General features: G+C 40.8%; 1 protein-coding gene across 1 annotated transcript in view; it reads left to right on the forward strand.

Annotated features, from left to right (window-relative positions):
• lrrc39 (leucine rich repeat containing 39) overlaps nt 1–22,205 on the forward strand; it is a 127,749-nt gene extending 105,544 nt beyond the window's left edge. The window contains exon 8 of the mRNA XM_062452698.1: nt 22,175–22,205. Coding sequence (XP_062308682.1) covers nt 22,175–22,190 — 16 coding nt within the window. The 3' untranslated portion in view covers nt 22,191–22,205. The remainder of the gene's footprint in view (nt 1–22,174) is intronic.
• Nucleotides 22,206–22,734: the final 529 nt, after the last annotated feature.

Below are 22,734 nucleotides of genomic sequence, written 5' to 3' on the forward strand. Positions count from 1 at the left end.
GGTAACATCACCCCACCAGTCTAACACTCAGCACTTGTGCCCCACAGAGTTGTGTGTTAAGCCCACTGTTGTACTCTCTGTTCACCTATGGTTGTGCAGCCACAAACAGCTCCAACACTATCATTATGTTTGCTCATGACACCACCATTATCGGCTGCATCAAGAATGGTGATGAGTCTGCCTACAGAGCAGAGGTGGCAACAATGACATCCTGGTGTCAGCATAACAGCCTGTTGCTTAATGTAGCAAAAACCAAGGAGTTGATAGTGGACTACAGGCGGCTGCAGGGAGAACATGCACCCATTCACATCGAGGGCACAGCTGTGCCCTTTTGATACCTTTTTTGGTATCAACATCAGTGAGGATCTGAGCTGGACCACCATATTGGTGTGGTTACAAGGACAGCGAAACAGAGGCTCTTTTTTCAGCGGCGACTGTGGAAATTTGGCATGGACTGCACTATACTGACCAATTTTTACCGGTGCACCATTGAGAGCATACTGACTGGTGGCATTACAACATGGTTTGGCAACAGCACTGCCCAGGACAGGAAGACACTACAAAGAGTGGTCAAATCTGCACAGCGTATTACAAGGACTGCATTACCATCCATTCAGGACCTTTACAGCCAGCGGTGCAGGAGAAAGGCCAAGTGGATCATTTCTGACCCTAGTCATCCCTGCCACAGTCTTTTCTCCCTCCTGCCTTCTGGAAGGCGATACAAGAGTATAAGGTCCTGTACCAGCAGATACAGGGATAGTTTTCTCACACATGCCATCAGGATGCTGAACTGTCCTTGAAATATCTTTTTGCACTACAATTTTTCTTATTTTTTCTACCCTTTTTCTCCATTCTTTAGTATTTAATTTTTTTATTCTGCAAGTTGAACGGACATTGAGCACAAAGAATTTCATTACTTATAAATGCTGTTTATGAGTATATGATAATAAACTTGAACTTGAAACTTTTATCAGAGCTTTAAATTGTCTGTGCTTCGCTTGCTGTTAGGTTGTCGACTCTCTCACTCATGAGCGTCCCAAAAGGCCTTCAAAATAAAGTCACGTAATAATTCTGAATACAATTATATAATTCTAAATTAAGACATTGCTTGAAAAAAAATTATACATTATTATAATGCAATTGCGACAATTGCATTCAGGCCTATAGATAGTTATACATATTGTATACAATATGGCGAAGTAGCTGACTTAACCATTCCTGAATGTGCTTTTCATCAACACCAAGTTTGCGTGCTATAGATCTGTTGCTGGTGGTGAGTGCTTTCTGCACAGGTTTCTGTTTGAAAGCTAAAGTGTAAGAATGTTACGGCATGCTGCGTCAGATTTCTACACAAAGTAGAGACACGCGCGGCATACATTTTACACTGGGCTTTTGTTTGACTTCCTTGTCTATTCTGTGTTTGTCTATGGCTGCACTGCAGCTACAATTCACTGAATCTCTCTTACCAATTAAACGTTGCCCTTGAATGAACGCCACCCTCGAATAAACGCTGCACCACTAACTGCTCTATTAAAAGGGTTCACTATGAAGCAAACCATTCTAACAAAATAATAACAACATTTACAATGATTTCAACAAGAAGTCTCTCTGACTTGACAACTCTCTAAACAAGCAATTTCCAAAGCAATCTCTGAAACAGCTGACCAGTGTGGTAATTTTATGTTGACAACTAAACCGCTGATTGGAAGTGCGCGGCTGATTGCCAATCACGAGATAGGGAGACTGATAGCCAACCGCCAACAAACGCTGACTAGACCATACCTGCATGCAGCGAATAGAAAGAAAGAGAGGAGAAAAGAAAAAACACACAACCACAACTATACAGACTGAATTAGGACATTTTAAACATGGGTCCGTAACAAAGACGTTGTTAAAAATGCTCATTCACATTCATTTTTCTCAATTAATATTATCACTTAAACACACTGGTTTAGCATTTTTTCCCACAAGGAAGTCTAACCTCAACAGTGGATCCTTGGTCCCTGGATCTCTTGCTGGAACATGGCATCTAAAAAACACATAGAAAAACCATCAAAAACTATGAAATGTAACATACCACACTACTGCTTAACAATTTCATAGTCTTACATTATCATAACTTCATACTCAACAGTTCTAGTATACAGACCTTTAAGAAAATATTGAAATGGTTAGGATTCTCAAAACACCAATCTCTGTACTTAAAAAAAATATTTAGACATCCATTATTTACCTTTATTCAATTTACACTGTCTACATTCAAATTTAAGTCTGTAAAATGTAAACAGAGAAACGGACTCGACTATAAATACAAATTAAGACCAATTGAGAACAATTTATCTTGCAAATGGTTTTTACTTTAAATTCATGTTTCACCAAAAGAATCATCACAGTTTAACACAAATAACCAAACCTTACTGTTAAAATACTGCCAAGCCACTGACTCACATTAGAAAATTAAAACAAATAAACATAGCCTAGAAGATGTACCTGTAGGTCAATTACATAATCAAGAGCATGGAGTAGGAATGGATGGATGACAAAATACCCTGCCGAGCCCAATCCATTAAATATTTCCTACCCATAAGTTAATTTCCTGAAATGCAATAATTCACCAACATTTTGACAATTTCATGCTCCAAACTTTGTGGGAACAGTTTGGAGATGGCCCCTTCCTGTTCTAACATGACTGTGCAACAGTGCACAAAGCAAGGCCCATAAACACATGGATGAGCGAGATTGGTGTGGACGAACTTGAGTGGCCTGCACACAGTCCTGACCTCAACCCAATACAACACCTTTGGGATGAATTAGAGCAGGGACTGCGAGCCAAACCTTCTTGTTCCACATCAATGTTGGACCTCACAAATGCACTTCTGGAAGAATGGTAAAACATTTCCATAAACCTCTTAAACCTTGTGGAAAGCCTTCCTAGACGAGTTGAAACTATTATAGCTACAAAGGGTGGTCCGACATCATATCCTATGGTTTAAGAATGAGATGTCACTCACGTTCATGAGCGTGTAAAGGCAACCGAGCGAATACTTTGGCAATTTAGTGTATAAAATTGATACAAATATAAAATGTTATCAAGAGATGGGAAATCGTGCAGCATAGTACAACATGCCGATTACAAACGTATTGTAGCTCTATAGGCTTTCAATGGAACTCCTAAACGATCAAACCATGAACCCAAACAAAGCTAGCAAGCAAAACAACCATGGTACCATTGCTACTTGTTTAATGCTAGGTAGCTCTATCTGTGCAGCAAACTAGGCTACCTAGCTACAGTTTGGAAAACAATAACTTACGATGTGAAGACCGTCAGAAAAACTTGGAACGAACAAACAAAATTACATCAACAATGACATGTAGCTAAAGATAGAATAACCCAACCGTAGGTACGTACAGTACATAAATTTGAAACGCCGTCCACAAAAGCAAAAACTAGCCTTAAGGGTTATAGCTTGCTCGGCATTTGTTTGACCTCCTTGTCTATTTGTTTGTGTATGGCCGCACTGCAACTACAATTCACTGAATCTGTCTTACTAATTAAACGTTGCCTTCGAATAAACGCCGCACCACAAATGATCATTGTGTAATACACGCTGCAGTGTTTAATCGAAAGACACATTTGGAACTCACCGTACTAATTTAAATTACATCAACAATGACATGTAAAAATAGAACAACCCAACCGCATAGTTACGCACAGTATACAAATTTCAAACGCGTCTCACAGAAGCAAGTATAATGTTAAAGATTTTACGACTTGCTAGCCTGTAATACTGTCTGTACAAAGAGATATCCTTAGCTCAGCTAGCCTAGATAGATTAGCTGCTATCCTGTTTACGACAGTATAAAAGTCTTCAAGTTATCATACGAATACAAACGCTAAAATACATGTTTTGTACTGCCATTGTAGGATCTTATTACTCACTGTCAAATGTAACAATGAAAATCTCTGAGGGCTGCAGGAGTTCTCCAACGATAAAATAAAATGGTCGTCTTCTTGTGCGTGTACCAAGCTCGCGCGTGTGTCAAGGGGCTCTGGCCCCTTGTGTGTGTGAGAATGTGGAGCACGCGCGCACAGGAGCAAAGGGAGAGAGGATTTGGGGAAACAGCCCTAGAAATTAGCCAAGCATGCATGTTTCAAATATTCACTAAAAATCGAGTTTTCATGTTACAGTCAACTTTTTCTCAGATTTGTGTACTCAACTTTCTCAAGAGTCTTCATATGAACTAGTGATTGAATCAGAGTATCAGTTTTTGGCCGGCGGATGTGTAAAGCATTATTTTAGCATTAGCAATAAATTCAATTTGCTTTATATCAATCATTTTTAGAGGTATGAAGTTGCCTTTGCACATGGTAACATGTTGTAGTGTCTTCCACGTGACATACCAAGTTTGGTGTTGATATCTCAAAGATTTGCTGAGATTTGACCAAACGTCCTGTTTGGTTGCTTTGTTGCAGATTTTGATTGGCTCTACCGGACAAACGGTTTTGAAAATCAGAAATCCCTACGATAACTTTTGTGAGGCTCAGTCTGGATATCATCTATGGCAATTTTGAAGAAAATTCGACCAAAAATGTAGGAGGAGTAGGGAAAAAACGCATTTCCTTAATCTTTATTGTACAGACAAATTCAATATGGCGGCCGTTATAGCTTCTTGAGGCTTTTTTATTCCTCATGAGAAATAAGGCATATGTAATGAATTTCAGAATTTTGGGACTTATGGCCTGCAAATGGCATCAATTTGAAAATTGACATATTGGGGCGTGGCCTGTAGCGCCACCTATTGTCTCACATGGCCCATGTTTGGTATGGTAGTTACTAATGGTCTGCAGTTTCAACATGCCAAATTTCACAACTTTTTACGGTACTATTCTAGGGGCTGCCATTGACTCCCATGGGTAAAACATAATAATAATACCACCAAATATAGCTGCAGGCAGCAATGGCGGGTTCCTCCTCAGCATTGCAAACCATTACAAAATTGACATGACACAGACATGTATTTCATACATGTACACAACATTTCAAGACAATTGGATCAATGGCTGATTTGAAGTCATTTTTTGAAATTCTTCACAAATTGTCACTGTAGAGAAATATCCATGCTGCCGACATTATGGGTTCTTGAGACTTATTTGTTCCCCATTGGCAATAAGGCATGCGTACCAACTTTTAGACATGTTGGACTGACAGGGTTAAAATGCCACCCTTTTGAAAGTGACAACTTTGAAGCGTGTTGTGTCAGGCCACCTGTGCTCTGGTCAGGCCCATCATGCAGAGATCCATTCTTTAAAAGCTTTGATTACAACAATAACTTTATGAAAGTGAGGATACACTTCACTAAAGGAAGTGTGTAGGTTATGTACTACTACTGCTTGCTCTGCCCACACACTTTCCCCATCCATGCTGATTCCCTCTATCCCAGCGCAGGTCATGCCAAGGCATAAATGCGGCAGCCGTATGAGTATTAGAAGTAGCCCAAAAAACATACCATACACAGTCACACTGTTTTCAAAACTGAAACTGGTTAGAAGACCATGGCTATTAGAACTCTACCTGAATTGAGCTCTCTCTAGAGTCTCAGTCAAACAACTGTCAAGAGTCATGTAGGGAACTGGACCAAGGTATAGCTAATGTCCAGCTGTTAGCAAGTGTACCTTGTGATGGTACAGCAGCTTAACAATACTTTGTCATGGTCAGACTCTCTGATCCCATTAAACTACACAACATGCACAATCAGGGTGACCAACAGTATTAACTTAAGTAAAAAACAATAACATTACACACATTTAAGTGAACGAACACAACAACTGAAATCCCTTGCACAGCTGTTGTAACCAAGCTATTTGCGTTTCCACAGCTATTTGCGTTTTTGGTGTGCACTGCATGCTGGGTACCCAAGGGCGCTGACGCTACAATATTTATTATCTAGCTGTCTTCCGGCTGTGTAATATGACGAGATGCTAGCGATGAAAACATGAAAGCTTGTCTCGGGGGGTCATGCATGTGATCTCACTACAAGCTTTTGATTACACGTGAGGACTGTTAGCAAAGTATTTCTATTCGTGTTTTGTTAGTGATTGAATGGTAATGTCAGCTAGCTAAAAACAATGTTAGTTAGCTTGGCTAAAATGGTTTTCATAGCAACAGATATCAACAAATCAGATCAATCTAACTTTATTCAGAAGGGGGGGGGGGGTGGGAACATATAAACTAGAGGTGAAATGGTAGGCATTGTTCTGCCTTGAAGCTGCATGCGCATCCTCATTGTTTGTAACCACCAACCCATCTATATGTAAAGATAACATCCAAGCTAGCAATTTCGCCAAATTTGACTGCAGATTTTTTACACCATATGTACTTCGTTATGGTTTTTGAGTCAAACAACTTGCTAAATGATTAAATGTCTGTTAAATGTCAAATCCAACTTTAAATGTATAAAAGAGAGAATTAAACCTAGAGGTTTAAAAGGCTACGTTTGTCTAAACTGACATGCACAAACTCAGAGCACTGAGTTTCAACATCCATGTACACATTTTGTCTCTATTTTTTACTCTACTCTTTAACGCATGACTATGTTTAACTTAATGTCAGCACCTCTCTGTCATCAATTGTCTCTGGAGTGGGGGATGGGGGCTTCTTATCCAACAAATTACATCCCTGAACTTTTAAAACATATCAATGGCCTACTACAATTGTAAACATCCTTTGGCCTTCCCATGCTGGGAAGAAAACTACAGTTTTTCTTTGATTAAACGTTGACCTTGAATAAACGCTGCACCAAAAATGAACATTGTGTAATAAATGGCACCTTCGATTAAACGCCTCCCCACAAAAATCAGAAAACGGTTATTTAATTGGTTAAATTAAAACACAGTATTTATTACACAAGTAATTTACAAGTGTAGCATACTATTATCCCATGAAACACTGGCAGGCACAAGTGTCTTTCTTGCTACAGATTTATTTGAAGCTTTTTCTCCAAATCCACCGTTAAAACTAAACTCACGCTGTAATGAGAAAATAAAGACCACTTTAGCTTAATATGAACATGCAATGACATGCGCAGCATGTAAATAACATTCACCAAAGTCAAATACAGACACAAAACAACATACTTTGTTGGCTGCATGCTGTAGCCTACACAAGGGAATAGAGGTTTCCTTAGATTGCTAACAACCTCTATAACAACCTTAAACTTATCACTTAGAGTGAATGTGCATAAAGCTCCAGGACCTGACAACATCCCTGGCTGTGTTCTCAAGGCCTGTGCTCCTGAACTGGCAGAGGTGTTCACTGACATCTTTAACCTCTCCCTGTCGCAGTCTGTCGTCCCCAATAGGTTCAAGGGAGCCACCATCATCCCAGTCTCTAAGAAACCATCAGTGAGCTGTCTCAATGATTACCGCCCTGTTGCCCTGTTGTGATGAAATGCTTTGAGACGTTAGTCAAAGACCACATTACATTCTGCCTGTCACCTGCATTAGACCCACTCCAGTTTGCATATAGGCCGAACAGGTCTACAGATGATGTTGTAGCTTTGGCCTTGAACACTGCTCTCTTTCACTTGGATCAGAACAACATATACGTGCGGATGCTCTTCATCGACTTCAGCTCCGTTTTCAACACCATAGTACCATCCAGGCTCATCATGAAACTACAGGACCGGAACATCAGTCCTTCCATGTGCAGCTGGATAGGACACAGGCAGTACGGCTAGGTAACATCACCCCACCAGTCTAACACTCAGCACTGGTGCCCCACAGAGTTGTGTGTTAAGCCCACTGTTGTACTCTCTGTTCACCTATGGTTGTGCAGCCACAAACAGCTCCAACACTATCATTATGTTTGCTGATGACACCACCATTATCGGCTGCATCAAGAATGGTGATGAGTCTGCCTACAGAGCAGAGGTGGCAACAATGACATCCTGGTGTCAGCATAACAGCCTGTTGCTTAATGTAGCAAAAACCAAGGAGTTGATAGTGGACTACAGGCGGCTGCAGGGAGAACATGCACCCATTCACATCGAGGGCACAGCTGTGGAGAGTCAAAAGTTTCAGATTTTTTGGTATCAACATCAGTGAGGATCTGAGCTGGACCACCATATTGGTGTGGTTACAAGGACAGCGAAACAGAGGCTCTTTTTTCAGCGGCGACTGTGGAAATTTGGCATGGACTGCACTATACTGACCAATTTTTACCGGTGCACCATTGTGAGCATACTGACTGGTGGCATTACAACATGGTTTGGCAACAGCACTGCCCAGGACAGGAAGACACTACAAAGAGTGGTCAAATCTGCACAGCGTATTACAAGGACTGCATTACCATCCATTCAGGACCTTTACAGCCAGCGGTGCAGGAGAAAGGCCAAGTGGATCATTTCTGACCCTAGTCATCCCTGCCACAGTCTTTTCTCCCTCCTGCCTTCTGGAAGGCGATACAAGAGTATAAGGTCCTGTACCATCAGATACAGGGATAGTTTTCTCACACATGCCATAAGGATGCTGAACTGTCCTTGAAATATCTTTTTGCACTACAATTTTTCTTATTTTTTCTACCCTTTTTCTCCATCCTTTAGTATTGAATTTTTTTATTCTGCAAGTTGAACGGACATTGAGCACAAAGAATTTCATTACTTATAAATGCTGTTTATGAGTATATGATAATAAACTTGAACTTGAAACTTTTATCAGAGCTTTAAATTGTCTGTGCTTCGCTTGCTGTTAGGTTGTCGACTCTCTCACTCATGAGCGTCCCAAAAGGCCTTCAAAATAAAGTCACGTAATAATTCTGAATACAATTATATAATTCTAAATTAAGACATTGCTTGAAAAAAAATTATACATTATTATAATGCAATTGCGACAATTGCATTCAGGCCTATAGATAGTTATACATATTGTATACAATATGGCGAGGTAGCTGACTTAACCATTCCTGAATGTGCTTTTCATCAACACCAAGTTTGCGTGCTATAGATCTGTTGCTGGTGGTGAGTGCTTTCTGCACAGGTTTCTGTTTGAAAGCTAAAGTGTAAGAATGTTACGGCATGCTGCGTCAGATTTGTACACAAAGTAGAGACACGCGCGGCATACATTTTACACTGGGCTTTTGTTTGACTTCCTTGTCTATTCTGTGTTTGTCTATGGCTGCACTGCAGCTACAATTCACTGAATCTCTCTTACCAATTAAACGTTGCCCTTGAATGAACGCCACCCTCGAATAAACGCTGCACCACTAACTGCTCTATTAAAAGGGTTCACTATGAAGCAAACCATTCTAACAAAATAATAACAACATTTACAATGATTTCAACAAGAAGTCTCTCTGACTTGACAACTCTCTAAACAAGCAACTTTCCAAAGCAATCTCTGAAACAGCTGACCAGTGTGGTAATTTTATGTTGACAACTAAACCGCTGATTGGAAGTGCGCGGCTGATTGCCAATCACGAGATAGGGAGACTGATAGCCAACCGCCAACAAACGCTGACTAGACCATACCTGCATGCAGCGAATAGAAAGAAAGAGGGGAGAAAAGAAAAAACACACAACCACAACTATACAGACTGAATTAGGACATTTTAAACATGGGTCCGTAACAAAGACGTTGTTAAAAATGCTCATTCACATTCATTTTTCTCAATTAATCTTATCACTTAAACACACTGGTTTAGCATTTTTTCCCACAAGGAAGTCTAACCTCAACAGTGGATCCTTGGTCCCTGGATCTCTTGCTGGAACATGGCATCTAAAAAACACATAGAAAAACCATCAAAAACTATGAAATGTAACATACCACACTACTGCTTAACAATTTCATAGTCTTACATTATCATAACTTCATACTCAACAGTTGTAGTATACAGACCTTTAAGAAAATATTGAAATGGTTAGGATTCTCAAAACACCAATCTCTGTACTTAAAAAAAATATTTAGACATCCATTATTTACCTTTATTCAATTTACACTGTCTACATTCAAATTTAAGTCTGTAAAATGTAAACAGAGAAACGGACTCGACTATAAATACAAATTAAGACCAATTGAGAACAATTTATCTTGCAAATGGTTTTTACTTTAAATTCATGTTTCACCAAAAGAATCATCACAGTTTAACACAAATAACCAAACCTTACTGTTAAAATACTGCCAAGCCACTGACTCACATTAGAAAATTAAAACAAATAAACATAGCCTAGAAGATGTACCTGTAGGTCAATTACATAATCAAGAGCATGGAGTAGGAATGGATGGATGACAAAATACCCCGCCGAGCCCAATCCATTAAATATTTCCTACCCATAAGTTAATTTCCTGAAATGCAATAATTCACCAACATTTTGACAATTTCATGCTCCAAACTTTGTGGGAACAGTTTGGAGATGGCCCCTTCCTGTTCTAACATGACTGTGCAACAGTGCACAAAGCAAGGCCCATAAACACATGGATGAGCGAGATTGGTGTGGACGAACTTGAGTGGCCTGCACACAGTCCTGACCTCAACCCAATACAACACCTTTGGGATGAATTAGAGCAGGGACTGCGAGCCAAACCTTCTTGTTCCACATCAATGTTGGACCTCACAAATGCACTTCTGGAAGAATGGTAAAACATTTCCATAAACCTCTTAAACCTTGTGGAAAGCCTTCCTAGACGAGTTGAAACTATTATAGCTACAAAGGGTGGTCCGACATCATATCCTATGGTTTAAGAATGAGATGTCACTCACGTTCATGAGCGTGTAAAGGCAACCGAGCGAATACTTTGGCAATTTAGTGTATAAAATTGATACAAATATAAAATGTTATCAAGAGATAGGAAATCGTGCAGCATGGTACAAAATGCCGATTACAAACGTATTGTAGGTCTATAGGCTTTCAATGGAACTCCTAAACGATCAAACCATGAACCCAAACAAAGCTAGCAAGCAAAACAACCATGGTACCATTGCTACTTGCTTATGCTAGGTAGCTCTAACTGTGCAGCAAACTAGGCTACCTAGCTACAGTTTCAAAAAGAATAACTTACAATGTGAAGACCGTCAGAAAAACTTGGAACGAACAAACAAAATTACATCAACAATGACATGTAGCTAAAGATAGAATAACCCAACCGTAGGTAGGTACAGTACATAAATTTTAAACGCCGTCCACAAAAGCAAAAACTAGCCTTAACAGTGCGTTCACACTGCAGCGTTTTTTAACGCTCTGCATCGCTTGCCTTCCCACAGTACACCACGCTCGGGGGCGTGTTAGACAAGTTAATACAGAGTTGTAGTTCTCTAAGGTCACTGTTGTAGTCATGGCCAAGCGTGCAGATTTGGGTTAATGTACTCACAATATCGATCAAAATACCACTTTTACACAACATTTATGTAAGTGCAAGATTTTACTAGTGCAAGATTACAGTAGAATACATGTTACGCCACCGGTCACTCAACCAGTCGTTTGTAGGCTGGGCTAGCGAGCTAGCAGTGGCACAGAACAGTCACGTAATGTGACGACTACATTTAAAAGTAGGCTATAAAAACACACTAGGAACAATGACGACATCGGCAACCATGCACCATGCATTATTAGTTTAATGTAATCTTTAAATTCAGGCTCGTCACATTAGTAACTTTGTTCTGAACAGAACTGGGTGTGCAGACACATACGAAAAGTTTCTCCTCCATCTTGAAATTGTCAAACCTAGAAATGTTTACCATGACGAACAGTTGCTACGTTACAAGAAACAAGAAACCAATCCGATTGGCCAACGCTAGCGTTTTCACGCTCCTCATTTACATAAAGTTGAGAAAATCCAACTTGCAACGCTCCGCTCCGCTCCGCTCGCCTTCCCACAATGCCCTACGCGAGCGTCAACGCCTGGTTTCATTGAAAATGAATTGGAAGCCGACGCCGCGCGCCGCCCGCTCCGCTGCAGTGTGAACGCACTGTAAGGGTTATAGCTTGCTCGGCATTTATCTGACCTTGTCTATTTGTTTGTGTATGGCCGCACTGCAACTACAATTCACTGAATCTGTCTTACTAATTAAACGTTGCCTTCGAATAAAAGCCGCACCACATATGATCATTGTGTAATACACGCTGCAGTGTTTAATCGAAAGACACATTTGGAACTCACCGTACTAATTTAAATTACATCAACAATGACATGTAAAAATAGAACAACCCAACCGCATAGTCACGCACAGTATACAAATTTCAAACGCGTCTCACAGAAGCAAGTATAATGTTAAAGATTTTACGACTTGCTAGCCTGTAATACTGTCTGTACAAAGAGATATTCTTAGCTCAGCTAGCCTACAGTAGATAGATTAGCTGCTATCCTGTTTACGACAGTATAAAAGTCTTCAAGTTATCATACGAATACAAACGCTAAAATACATGTTTTGTACTGCCATTGTAGGATCTTATTACTCACTGTCAAATGTAACAATGAAAATCTCTGAGGGCTGCAGGAGTTCTCCAACGATAAAATAAAATGGTCGTCTTCTTGTGCGTGTACCAAGCTCGCGCGTGTGTCAAGGGGCTCTGGCCCCTTGTGTGTGAGAATGTGGAGCACGCGCGCACAGGAGCAAAGGGAGAGAGGATTTGGGGAAACAGCCCTAGAAATTAGCCAAGCATGCATGTTTCAAATATTCACTAAAAATCGAGTTTTCATGTTACAGTCAACTTTTTCTCAGATTTGTGTACTCAACATTCTCAAGAGTCTTCATATGAACTAGTGATTGAATCAGAGTATCATTTTTTGGCCGGCGGATGTGTAAAGCATTATTTTAGCATTAGCAATAAATTCAATTTGCTTTATATCAATCATTTTTAGAGGTATGAAGTTGCCTTTGCACATGGTAACATGTTGTAGTGTCTTCCACGTGACATACCAAGTTTGGTGTTGATATCTCAAAGATTTGCTGAGATTTGACCAAACGTCCTGTTTGGTTGCTTTGTTGCAGATTTTGATTGGCTCTACCGGACAAACGGTTTTGAAAATCAGAAATCCCTACGATAACTTTTGTGAGGCTCAGTCTGGATATCATCTATGGCAATTTTGAAGAAAATTCGACCAAAAATGTAGGAGGAGTAGGGAAAAAACGCGTTTCCTTAATCTTTATTGTACAGACAAATTCAATATGGCGGCCGTTATAGCTTCTTGAGGCTTTTTTATTCCTCATGAGAAATAAGGCATATGTAATGAATTTCAGAATTTTGGGACTTATGGCCTGCAAATGGCATCAATTTGAAAATTGACATATTGGGGCGTGGCCTGTAGCGCCACCTATCGTCTCACATGGCCCATGTTTGGTATGGTAGTTACTAATGGTCTGCAGTTTCAACATGCCAAATTTCACAACTTTTTACGGTACTGGTCTAGGGGCTGCCATTGACTCCCATGGGTAAAACATAATAATACCACCAATAACAATAGGGTTCTCCTACCGGAGGAACCCTAAATATAGCTGCAAGCAGCAATGGAGGGGCCAAGCAGTCCAGAGCAGGACATGGCCTCCATAGCACTTGCGCAACAATTAAGTCACAACAACCTGTTGCACTCATGCAACACACCAAGTTTGGTTGAAATATATGTTTGCGTTCAAGAGTACTGAGAGTTCAAAGTTATTTTTATGGTATAACACTGCAGGCCTCCTCTGCTCCTCATGGGAACGATGGAACCCAAGTTTGGTGACAATCGCGCAAATGGTTGCTGAGATATGCTCTTGCGCCTCGTTTGGCGGCTTCGCCACCGCTTTTGATCGTCTCTACCGAACAAACGTTTTTGAAAATTGAAAATTCATCTGATTGCTTTTGTGAAACTGGGTCTAAAGATCAAAGCCACGTCCGTTCGAATTTTATGAAAAGTTATTAATAGTCAGGCTTGATATCTCACAAGACATCAACAGACAAAGAAATTACTTTATTAAGGTAAACACTTCAACAGTTATTAGCCAAAACACGTTTATGCTTCCGGCCACGCCCCCTTTTAGTCACATGACACAATCTTTGGAGGACATCCTCAGAATAAGTTTCCGAGGCGGCCTACCAAATTTAGTTTCACTGCCTCAAACAACTGCTGAGATATGAGGTGGCTTTTCTGCTGATTTTGATTGGCTGTCACGGACAAACGGTTGTGGGTATCAAAATGCTCTACCATAACTTTTGTGCAGCTTGGTCTGAAGAGCATATCTGGTAATTTTGAAGAAGATTTGACAAAGATTGTAGGAGGAGTAGGCTTTCAAAGGTTTTTGATAAAACCGGAAATAGCGGAAAATCTATATAACCGGAAATTGACCCCATAGGGTGCGTTGAACTCGTCTTGGTCCAGGGAATCCAATGGTACCTCATTTTTGAAAATGGGTCATACGGTTCAAAAGTTGCGTGTGTAAACACAACTCCAACTTTGACCCATTGGTGGCGCTAGAGTGCCCAAGTATGGGACATGAAACTTTGTGAATTGGACCAGGGGACTGTCCCTAATGAGTGTGCCAAATTTCACAACTTTCGACCAAGCGCTTCTAGGGCCTGCCATAGACACCCAGTCTTAAGAAGTATAATAATAATAATAATAATACTAACAATAACAATAGGTGCCTCGCAGCTTCGCTGCTTGGCCCCTAATAATACTAACAATAACAATAGGTGCCTCGCAGCTTCGCTGCTTGGCCCCTAAATATAGCTGCAAGCAGCAATGAGGTGGCCAAGCAGTCGAATGACCCATAAAACATGTTGTACATCCTCAGAAGAGGGTTACGAGTACACGCAACAAGTTTGGTGTGAATCCATCAAAGATTTGCTGAGATACGACCCAACTTCCTGTTTGCTGGCTTAACGGCACATTTTGATTGGCCGTACCGGGCAAACGGTTTTGAAAATCCCAAAAAAATATGATGGCTTTTGTGAGGCCTGGTCTGAAGATGATCTCTGCCAAATTTGGTGAAGATTGGAAAACATTTTCGATAAAACCGGAAATGGCGGAAAATCTATATAACCGGAAATTGACGCCATAGGGTGTGTTGAACTCGTCTTGACCCAGGGAATCCAATGGTACCTCATTTTTGAAAATCGGTCATACGGTTCAAAAGTTACGTGTGTAAACACAAGTCCAACTTTGACCCATTGGTGGCGCTAGAGTGCTCCAATGGGAGACATGAAACTTTGTGAATATAAAGAGGGGACTGTGCTTAATGAGTGTGCCAAATTTCACAACTTTTTACCATACGGTTCTAGGGGCTGCCATAGACTCCAATGGCAGAAGAAGTGTAATAATAATAAGAAAAGGTAGAAACACTTAAGTGGCTTCGCCGCTTCGCGGCTTGGCCACCAATAAGAATACCAACAATAACAATAGGTTCCCTCCTACCGGAGGAACCTAATAATATATATGTGAGAGAACAAAGGTTGTGCCCTTGCCGAAGGCAAAGCACACCCAATAACTATTAAGCTTTCTTTGCCTGGCGAGAACAACGACAGAGCTAAGTGTTCATGTTAACAGTTTATTTAATTATTTAAACCACTGAAAGACTACAGCTCATTCAAAATTCTGCAGCTAGATTATTAACCAAAACTAAAAGGAGAGAACACATTAGTCCTGTCCTAGCTACTTTACACTGGCTCCCTGTTACCTTCAGAATTGACTTTAAGGTCCTTTTCCTCACATACGAAGCTCTACACGGACAAGGACCTAGCTACATTGCTAACTCCTTTATAAACTACACACCAGCTAGAACACTGCGATCATCAAATGCAGGCCTATTAGAGGTCACCAGAAGCAGTCATAAGAAGATTGGTGATTCGGCCTTTGTCAATTACGCCCCAAAACTATGGAACAAATTACCCATAAATATTAGGGAAGCAAACACTAAACATTTTTAAAAGACAGCTTAAAACCTACCTTTTTACCGAAGCATTTAAGTAATTTGATCTCAAAAGGGTTTTCCTACTTTTATTAATTATATTATTGTTACTTTTAAGATGCATGTTTAAAGTTGGTTTCTCTCTTGAACAGAGATCTTATTGGGATTTTTATTTTTGTTTGAATTGTTTATCACTTGTATTATTGTTTTTATTGATTTTATGTAAAGCACCTTGAGCTGCAATTCTTGTATGAAATGTGCTATATAAATAAAGTCTTACTTACTTACTTACTTAATCTGATACAATGCGTTGGAAATCATACTCAAATCACGAAGAAAAAAAACAACATATGTGATGAGTTCCATCTAGAATAGCCCTATATTTAGCCCTATAGCCTATTTCTACAAAACAAGTGAAAGGAATACTATACAGTGACAGCATACATTTCCGTAAAGTTTGCATCATGTCTCTGATTCAATCGGACTTGTACCCCATTCTGCCACTGCAATGCCTTAGCTCACACGCTCGTAACCATATAAATCTATGCTCGCGACTGGTTGTCGCAAAGTATGACGTGTACAGCTAGTTGCAAGCGTGCACGAGGTCTCGGAGCTAGGGAAAAAAAGAGCCACTGTTTAAAGCTAGACCGGAAGAGTCGGAAGTGGAAAGATGGCGTGGTCCAGTTTCGTACTCTCGCTTGCCTCACTGCGCCACTGAGCACTTTTCATAGAAATGAATGGGGACGCCATCTTGGAAGACAAAAGTTGCTTCCTCTAGTTATATTAACTCTATGATTTACCTAGGTTATCGAGAAGTCGGAGCAAATGTACAAATAAGCCGTTTCATCAATAAAATAAATACATTTTCGTAAATTTTCAGCAACTACACTGCCCATTTCTCGTCACATTTTAATTCAGATGCTGATTTACATGTACTGTTTAGCTGAAATATGAATTGTGAAAACTTACAGCAATGGCGGTCAAAGGATTCTGTTCCTCCTGTTTATCACGGCAACCCCGCCCCCGCCCCTGACACAAGCGGTTCTTAATATGGACCAATCACAGCCAAGGGGGTCTCCGTAGCTCTCCGTCGCTCTCCGAAATTACAACGGATAGTTAGAAAATTCAGGAGGTGCACGTCGAGCTCTCCGGGGCTCTCCGAGGGCTGACGGAGAGCTCGTAGAGGGCGTTCCACGGAGACGAGGGCGTTCCCATGCGTCCGTTTTTCGAAAAACGCAGAAGCATATATCGGCCTACTCCGTTTTCCAAAAAACGGACGCATGGAAACGCCCTACTTTACGGGTAACGCCCTCTCCGAGAGCCCTTGGAGAGCCCCGGAGAGCTCGACGTGCACCTCCTGAATTTTCTAACTATCCGTCGTAATTTTGGATAGTTACGGATACCCCCTTGGCTGTGATTGGTCAGTATTAAGAACCGCTTGCGTCAGGGGCGGGGTTGCCGTGATAAACAGGACGAACAGAATCCTTTGACCGCCATTGCTGTAAGTTTTTAGAATTCATATTTCAGCTAAACAGTACATGTAAATCAGCATCTGAATTAAAATGTGACGAGAAATGGGAAGTGTAGTTGCTTACGGATCCGTCCGTATCCGTAAAGGCCGAAATATGCTTCTGCGTCTCCGTTTACGGATGGGTGGGTGCACGGATATGCACGGATACGGACGGATAGACTTCGTTTATGGTTCTCCGTAGGCTGTGGGTGCTGAAAACAATTCACCGCCAGAAGAGTAGGTGGCGCAACGTTTTTTTGTAAGTCGTCGTGGAGTGTTTATTTACCTAGGTTATCGAGAAGTCGGAGCAAATTTACAAATTAGCCGTTTCATCAATAAAATACGCACATTTTCAGCAACTACACTGCCCATTTCTCGTCACATTTTAATTCAGATGCTGATTTACATGTACTGTTTAGCTGAAATATGAATTGTGAAAACTTACAGCAATGGTGGTCAAAGGATTCTGTTCATCCTGTTTATTCCGGCAACCCCGCCCCCGCCCCTAACGCAAGCGATTCTTAATACTGACCAATCACAGCCAAGGGGGTCTCCGTAGCTCTCCGTCGCCCTCCGAAATTACGACGGATAGTTAGAAAATTCAGGAGGTGCACATCGAGCTCTCCGAGGGCTGACGGAGAGCTCGTAGAGGGCGTTCCACGGAGACGAGGGCGTTCCCATGTGTCCGTTTTTCGAAAAACGCAAAGCATATATCGGCCTTAAGCCCGCCCATCCGTTAACGGAGTCGGAGAAACATACTGCGGCCTTTACACTCGACAGTGACACTGAGATCGAAAGCTAGCTAGTAAAGACTATATAACGATTGAAAACCAGGCTAAGAAACGTAAGGGGCTGAAAAATAAGAGACAAAAATACATCATCTTCACTAGACAACGTTTTACCAATTGAGCAACGCTCAAATAAAGGCCCAAAAATTTCGCTTGCGCGCTCGCATGAACTGTGAAACTCCCTAACTTGCATTACATCAAACACAGAATGTGGATGCATTGGCAGGGCAGCTGTGGTGGCGTATACGGGGGCCGGTTCTGGTGGGCCAGTCTGGATTAAAGTCCAGGGACTTTTAACCCTTTACTCCCAGTCCGTCCCTGCCTTCAACAAATTTTCCTTGTAGCTGGATGAGTCCACTGACATTAGTGGGCACGCACGCTCAGCTCCTGACAAATATTTGATTCGTAGATGGCGACAGCATTAGAGAAACTTTTTTATTTTGTAAATCAATGCCTGACAAAACAACAGGAGAAGAAATATATTGTGTGACAACAGAGTATCTTGAACAGGGGGGGTTGAATTGAAAGGACTGTCACAGTTTATGTACTGATGGGGCCGCTGCCATGACTGGGGGCCGCTGCCATGACGGGGAGTAGGCTACGATGGGCTTCATTAGCAGAGTCAGAGCGCAAACCCCACATGTGAAAGCCACTCACTGCTTTTTACATAGGGAGGCACTAGTAGCAAAGACGCTCCCGAAGGAACTCTGATGTACTGGACAGAGCAGTAGATATAGGCATAGTTAATTTCATCAAGGCACGCCCACTGAAGAGCCATCTATTTTCGATTTTATGCGAGGAAATGAGAGCGGAACATCAGAGCTTGTTATTACATACGGCCGTTCGATGGCTATCACGATGCAAGGTTTTGGCACGACTCTACGAACTGAGGGAAGAGTTAAAAACATTCCTCCACAACATCTTGAAACTTTTCTAAGGGTGCCATGACTGAAAAAAGGTTGGGAAACACTGTCTTAGAGATCCGAACTAAACTAGAGAGGGTACAATTTCTGGGGAAATTGTAGGGTGTGCTTGCTTGCGTCGGTTGCACAGGGGTCTGTATATTTTATATAAAAATGCATAGGGCCTACTTATTATTTATAAAGATTACATAGATTTAAAAGCATCTTTTTTTTGCTGCTTATTTACAACTCAAAATACGAGTGAAGTGTAGAATGAAATATGATGTCTTCTCATTTCCCCTGCAAGAGGCAGCCTCATAGCTGAATCAAAACGAATACATTTGGCAGACCGGTGTAAAAATGGACCTAATCTCTATGACTTAAACGTCCTTTTAAGTTTTCCCTTCTCGTGATATTTTCAGGCATTTAGCCTACTCATATTGCATTCATTCATTAATAAAGAACCCCCTTTGAAGATTATTCTACGACGTTACCGGCAGAAGATAGACTCGCGATTCAAACAGTACCATCTGCTAACTGAAAATATGCCCCCAAAAACGTAAATAAGCTTGACATTTATTTAGTGGAAAATCGCTCCTTCATAAAAAGCTCACTGGTAGGGATCATTGTCAGTAACAACGCAAAATGCGATATAGCCCTGTGTGGAGAAGCTGCCCCTGTAAATTCTACTACAGTACAGTACTAGACTACTGCTGTGTTCGTCTTGGTAGCGATTGCGTTGGTTGAATTCGATTTAACGTTCCGTTGTACGGTTTAGGCTGAAATGAATTATTTTCATGAACAGATTGACAAAGTTTAGGCTGTGGCAATGAAGTTCAGGTTAGTAGTCAGATAGTTTCACCTATTGAAAGACTTTTGGTTTAAGTAAAGGGAGTGCCGAACATGTTCTGTCGCCGTTTGACTTCCTACAGCTGTGTCGATGTTTTTGTAGTGTCTCGCGTAGGCTACAGCGTTGCAGTGAGCAACACTGGTTTGAAACCACAGGTAATGATAATTTCACCCACAAATCATTTACTTGTAATGTAATGTCATAATAAATCCTACAACGAAAATGTATTTGTGAGGAATGTTTATTTTAATGATTGAAAACAGATGCATCATAGACCACTGTAGTATGTGTTGCCCGGGTAACAGAGGCTAATGTCATGCTAATGCCTCAGTGAAATAGTAGACTACCGTTTCCGAAAGTAGATGTGGGCCTACTTCCTTAATAATATCAGCTAATATTGTACATTACATTTTACAATTGTGTTTCACATCACAAAGTAAAATAAGTAAATAGTTATCACCCTGGCCTCTTTGCTTGTGGCGTTTCTGCAGCTGCCTTGCAGTAAAGCTATAGTTAGCCTAGCTATCCCCCAAGTTAACAGATGCGAAACGAATGTTCTGCTACAGGTAGTCACGCGTGTTTTCGTGACGTTAGTGACGTAGTGACGTTAGTAACGTCAGTGACTGTGGCTAGCAAATTAGCCACCGTTAGTTTCACTTTTCGCCACAAAAACTTAATTTCCACTTAAACCATGCAACGGAACGTAAATAAAAATACAAGCAACTCAATCGCTACCAAGACGAAACTTTTGACACCTAGGTTGTTGATTTGAAAGGATTTACCATTACTTTGAAAGGGAGAATAATTTGCACAAAAACCTTTATATTTTAAAAAGTATAAAAGTGAGAAATGAGAAAATACCCGCAAGCTGAAATGAATTTCAAAAATGTGTGAGTGACACAAAAGAGGCAGTGTGGAAACTGAACTGCATCATCTGCATCATCTTAACAAAGCTAAGAGCTAAAATAGCCTACAATGCGGGAGAAGCTGAAAGCTGAACTGTTAAACAGAAGAAGTAGGCTAGCTAGTTGGAACAAGAATATTATCGTTTTAACAGCTGAAATTATAGTTGGGATAGTAATAGCAGTAGCAGATGTAGCCTACCATTGAGTGCGTTTACTCGGCTTTCTTAGTAGGATTCAATGTGTTGATGGAATGAAACATACAGCAGTAGAGCCGATACAGGAAGACACGGCGACACTTTGTTGCAGAAGGATGATGGTGCAAGTTTTGTCCGTGGAGCATACAACGATTAATAAAAAAGAATCATGTAGATATAGAATTAGAATAGAATTAGAATTAGAACATAGAATTCGATCAAATGCTGACGTCTCAGCGACGTCTTGCCAAATAAAAAAAAATAAAAAATCCATATGACATCTTGCCGACGTATGTTCTAAACATCGGGCCGACATCGGCAAGACGTATGTGTGCTATCTGGGATAGCTGATGGCTTAGAGCTAGCTGTCACCGTCTTGACTTGGCTCCATCTATATGCTTTCCAATTGACACAGTAGAAGGTAAAGTTAAATGTGTAAATGTAAGGGCAAAAGTAGGCGCTGTAACAAACTGAAAACTTGCAGTCTTTTTTAATGTAGTGCAAGCAAACAAAATGTTGACTAACGTTTTCGTCAAGTGTTTGTTTACTCTCAAAAAAAGACTGCAAGCTTTTACTGAACAACTTTTGTCCCAAGTCTGCTGTTCTACTGAAGCTACTGTGTTCTATGCAGTTTTTAAAGGATGAAACGTGAACTGTCCTATGTTGTAGCCTACATTACAGAGGGGACATGTTCTACAATTAAGGTCTAGGCCCAGGCTAACAAACAGCAGTGTTCATTGTAAAGCTTGTTTTGTTAGGCATAACTTGAACTCTCCAGTGTTGAGTAACTCTCCAGTAACTTGAACGCTCCAAAATTGAAGTTGAAAACATTTGGTAAAATATAGTCACTTAACCCTTGTGCTGCCTTCGGGTTACATGACCCAAAGGTTCACAACGAACCATCGTTGTGTTTACCCAATTTTACCCAATACAAAAACAAATAGGATTTTCTTTTAACCTTCGCAATGTGGGGGGGCCGGGACAGCCTGACGGTTAAAAGAAAATTCCTCACTTATTTTTGTATGCGGTAAAGTTGTCGCAATACGACGGTGGGTCACAATGACTGATGGATCAGAATGACCCGAAGATAACACAAGGGTTAAGAGCACATGCTTAAATTGTCTATGTCTTTATGTTTATTATGCAGGTTGTCCGAACCCTGACCCCGACAACCCTGAATTTGCTCCTTCACAACACCTGAATTAGCCGATCCAACCGCATCTGCTAAGAGAGCAGCAGATAAACAGGGTTGGTACCATCGAGTAGTGAGAAAGAGACAGCTTTATTCTGTAGCTGGACCAGGACCAGAACCAGAGATTGTTCCTGACATAGAAGACAACCAGGAAGAATGACAACCAAGACAATGGGGGACAATGTCATCTGTGTGAAATGCTACAGCAAGAGGTACATAAGTTGCGTTTAGAGAGACTTACAAAGACAAGCTGTCAAAATTGTCCATCTCTTCAGAACATTTAATTGTCACAGAGAATGATGCAGCTAGTCAAATTAAGCGTAAACAGAAATTATTTTCACTTTATTTTGGACTGCCATCTTTTGCTGCGTTTATTTGGATTTTAAACTTAATTGCACTGCTTATTTCAGAAATAAAGGTTATCTCCAAGGAGAATCAACTTCTTTTAACTTTGATGAAGCTCCGACAGACTTTCCCATTTAGACCTTTGTTTCCGGTTCAGTGTGTCCTCTGCA

This window comes from Osmerus eperlanus, chromosome 26, assembly GCF_963692335.1.
Source record: "Osmerus eperlanus chromosome 26, fOsmEpe2.1, whole genome shotgun sequence".
Taxonomy (NCBI): Eukaryota; Metazoa; Chordata; class Actinopteri; order Osmeriformes; family Osmeridae; genus Osmerus; species Osmerus eperlanus.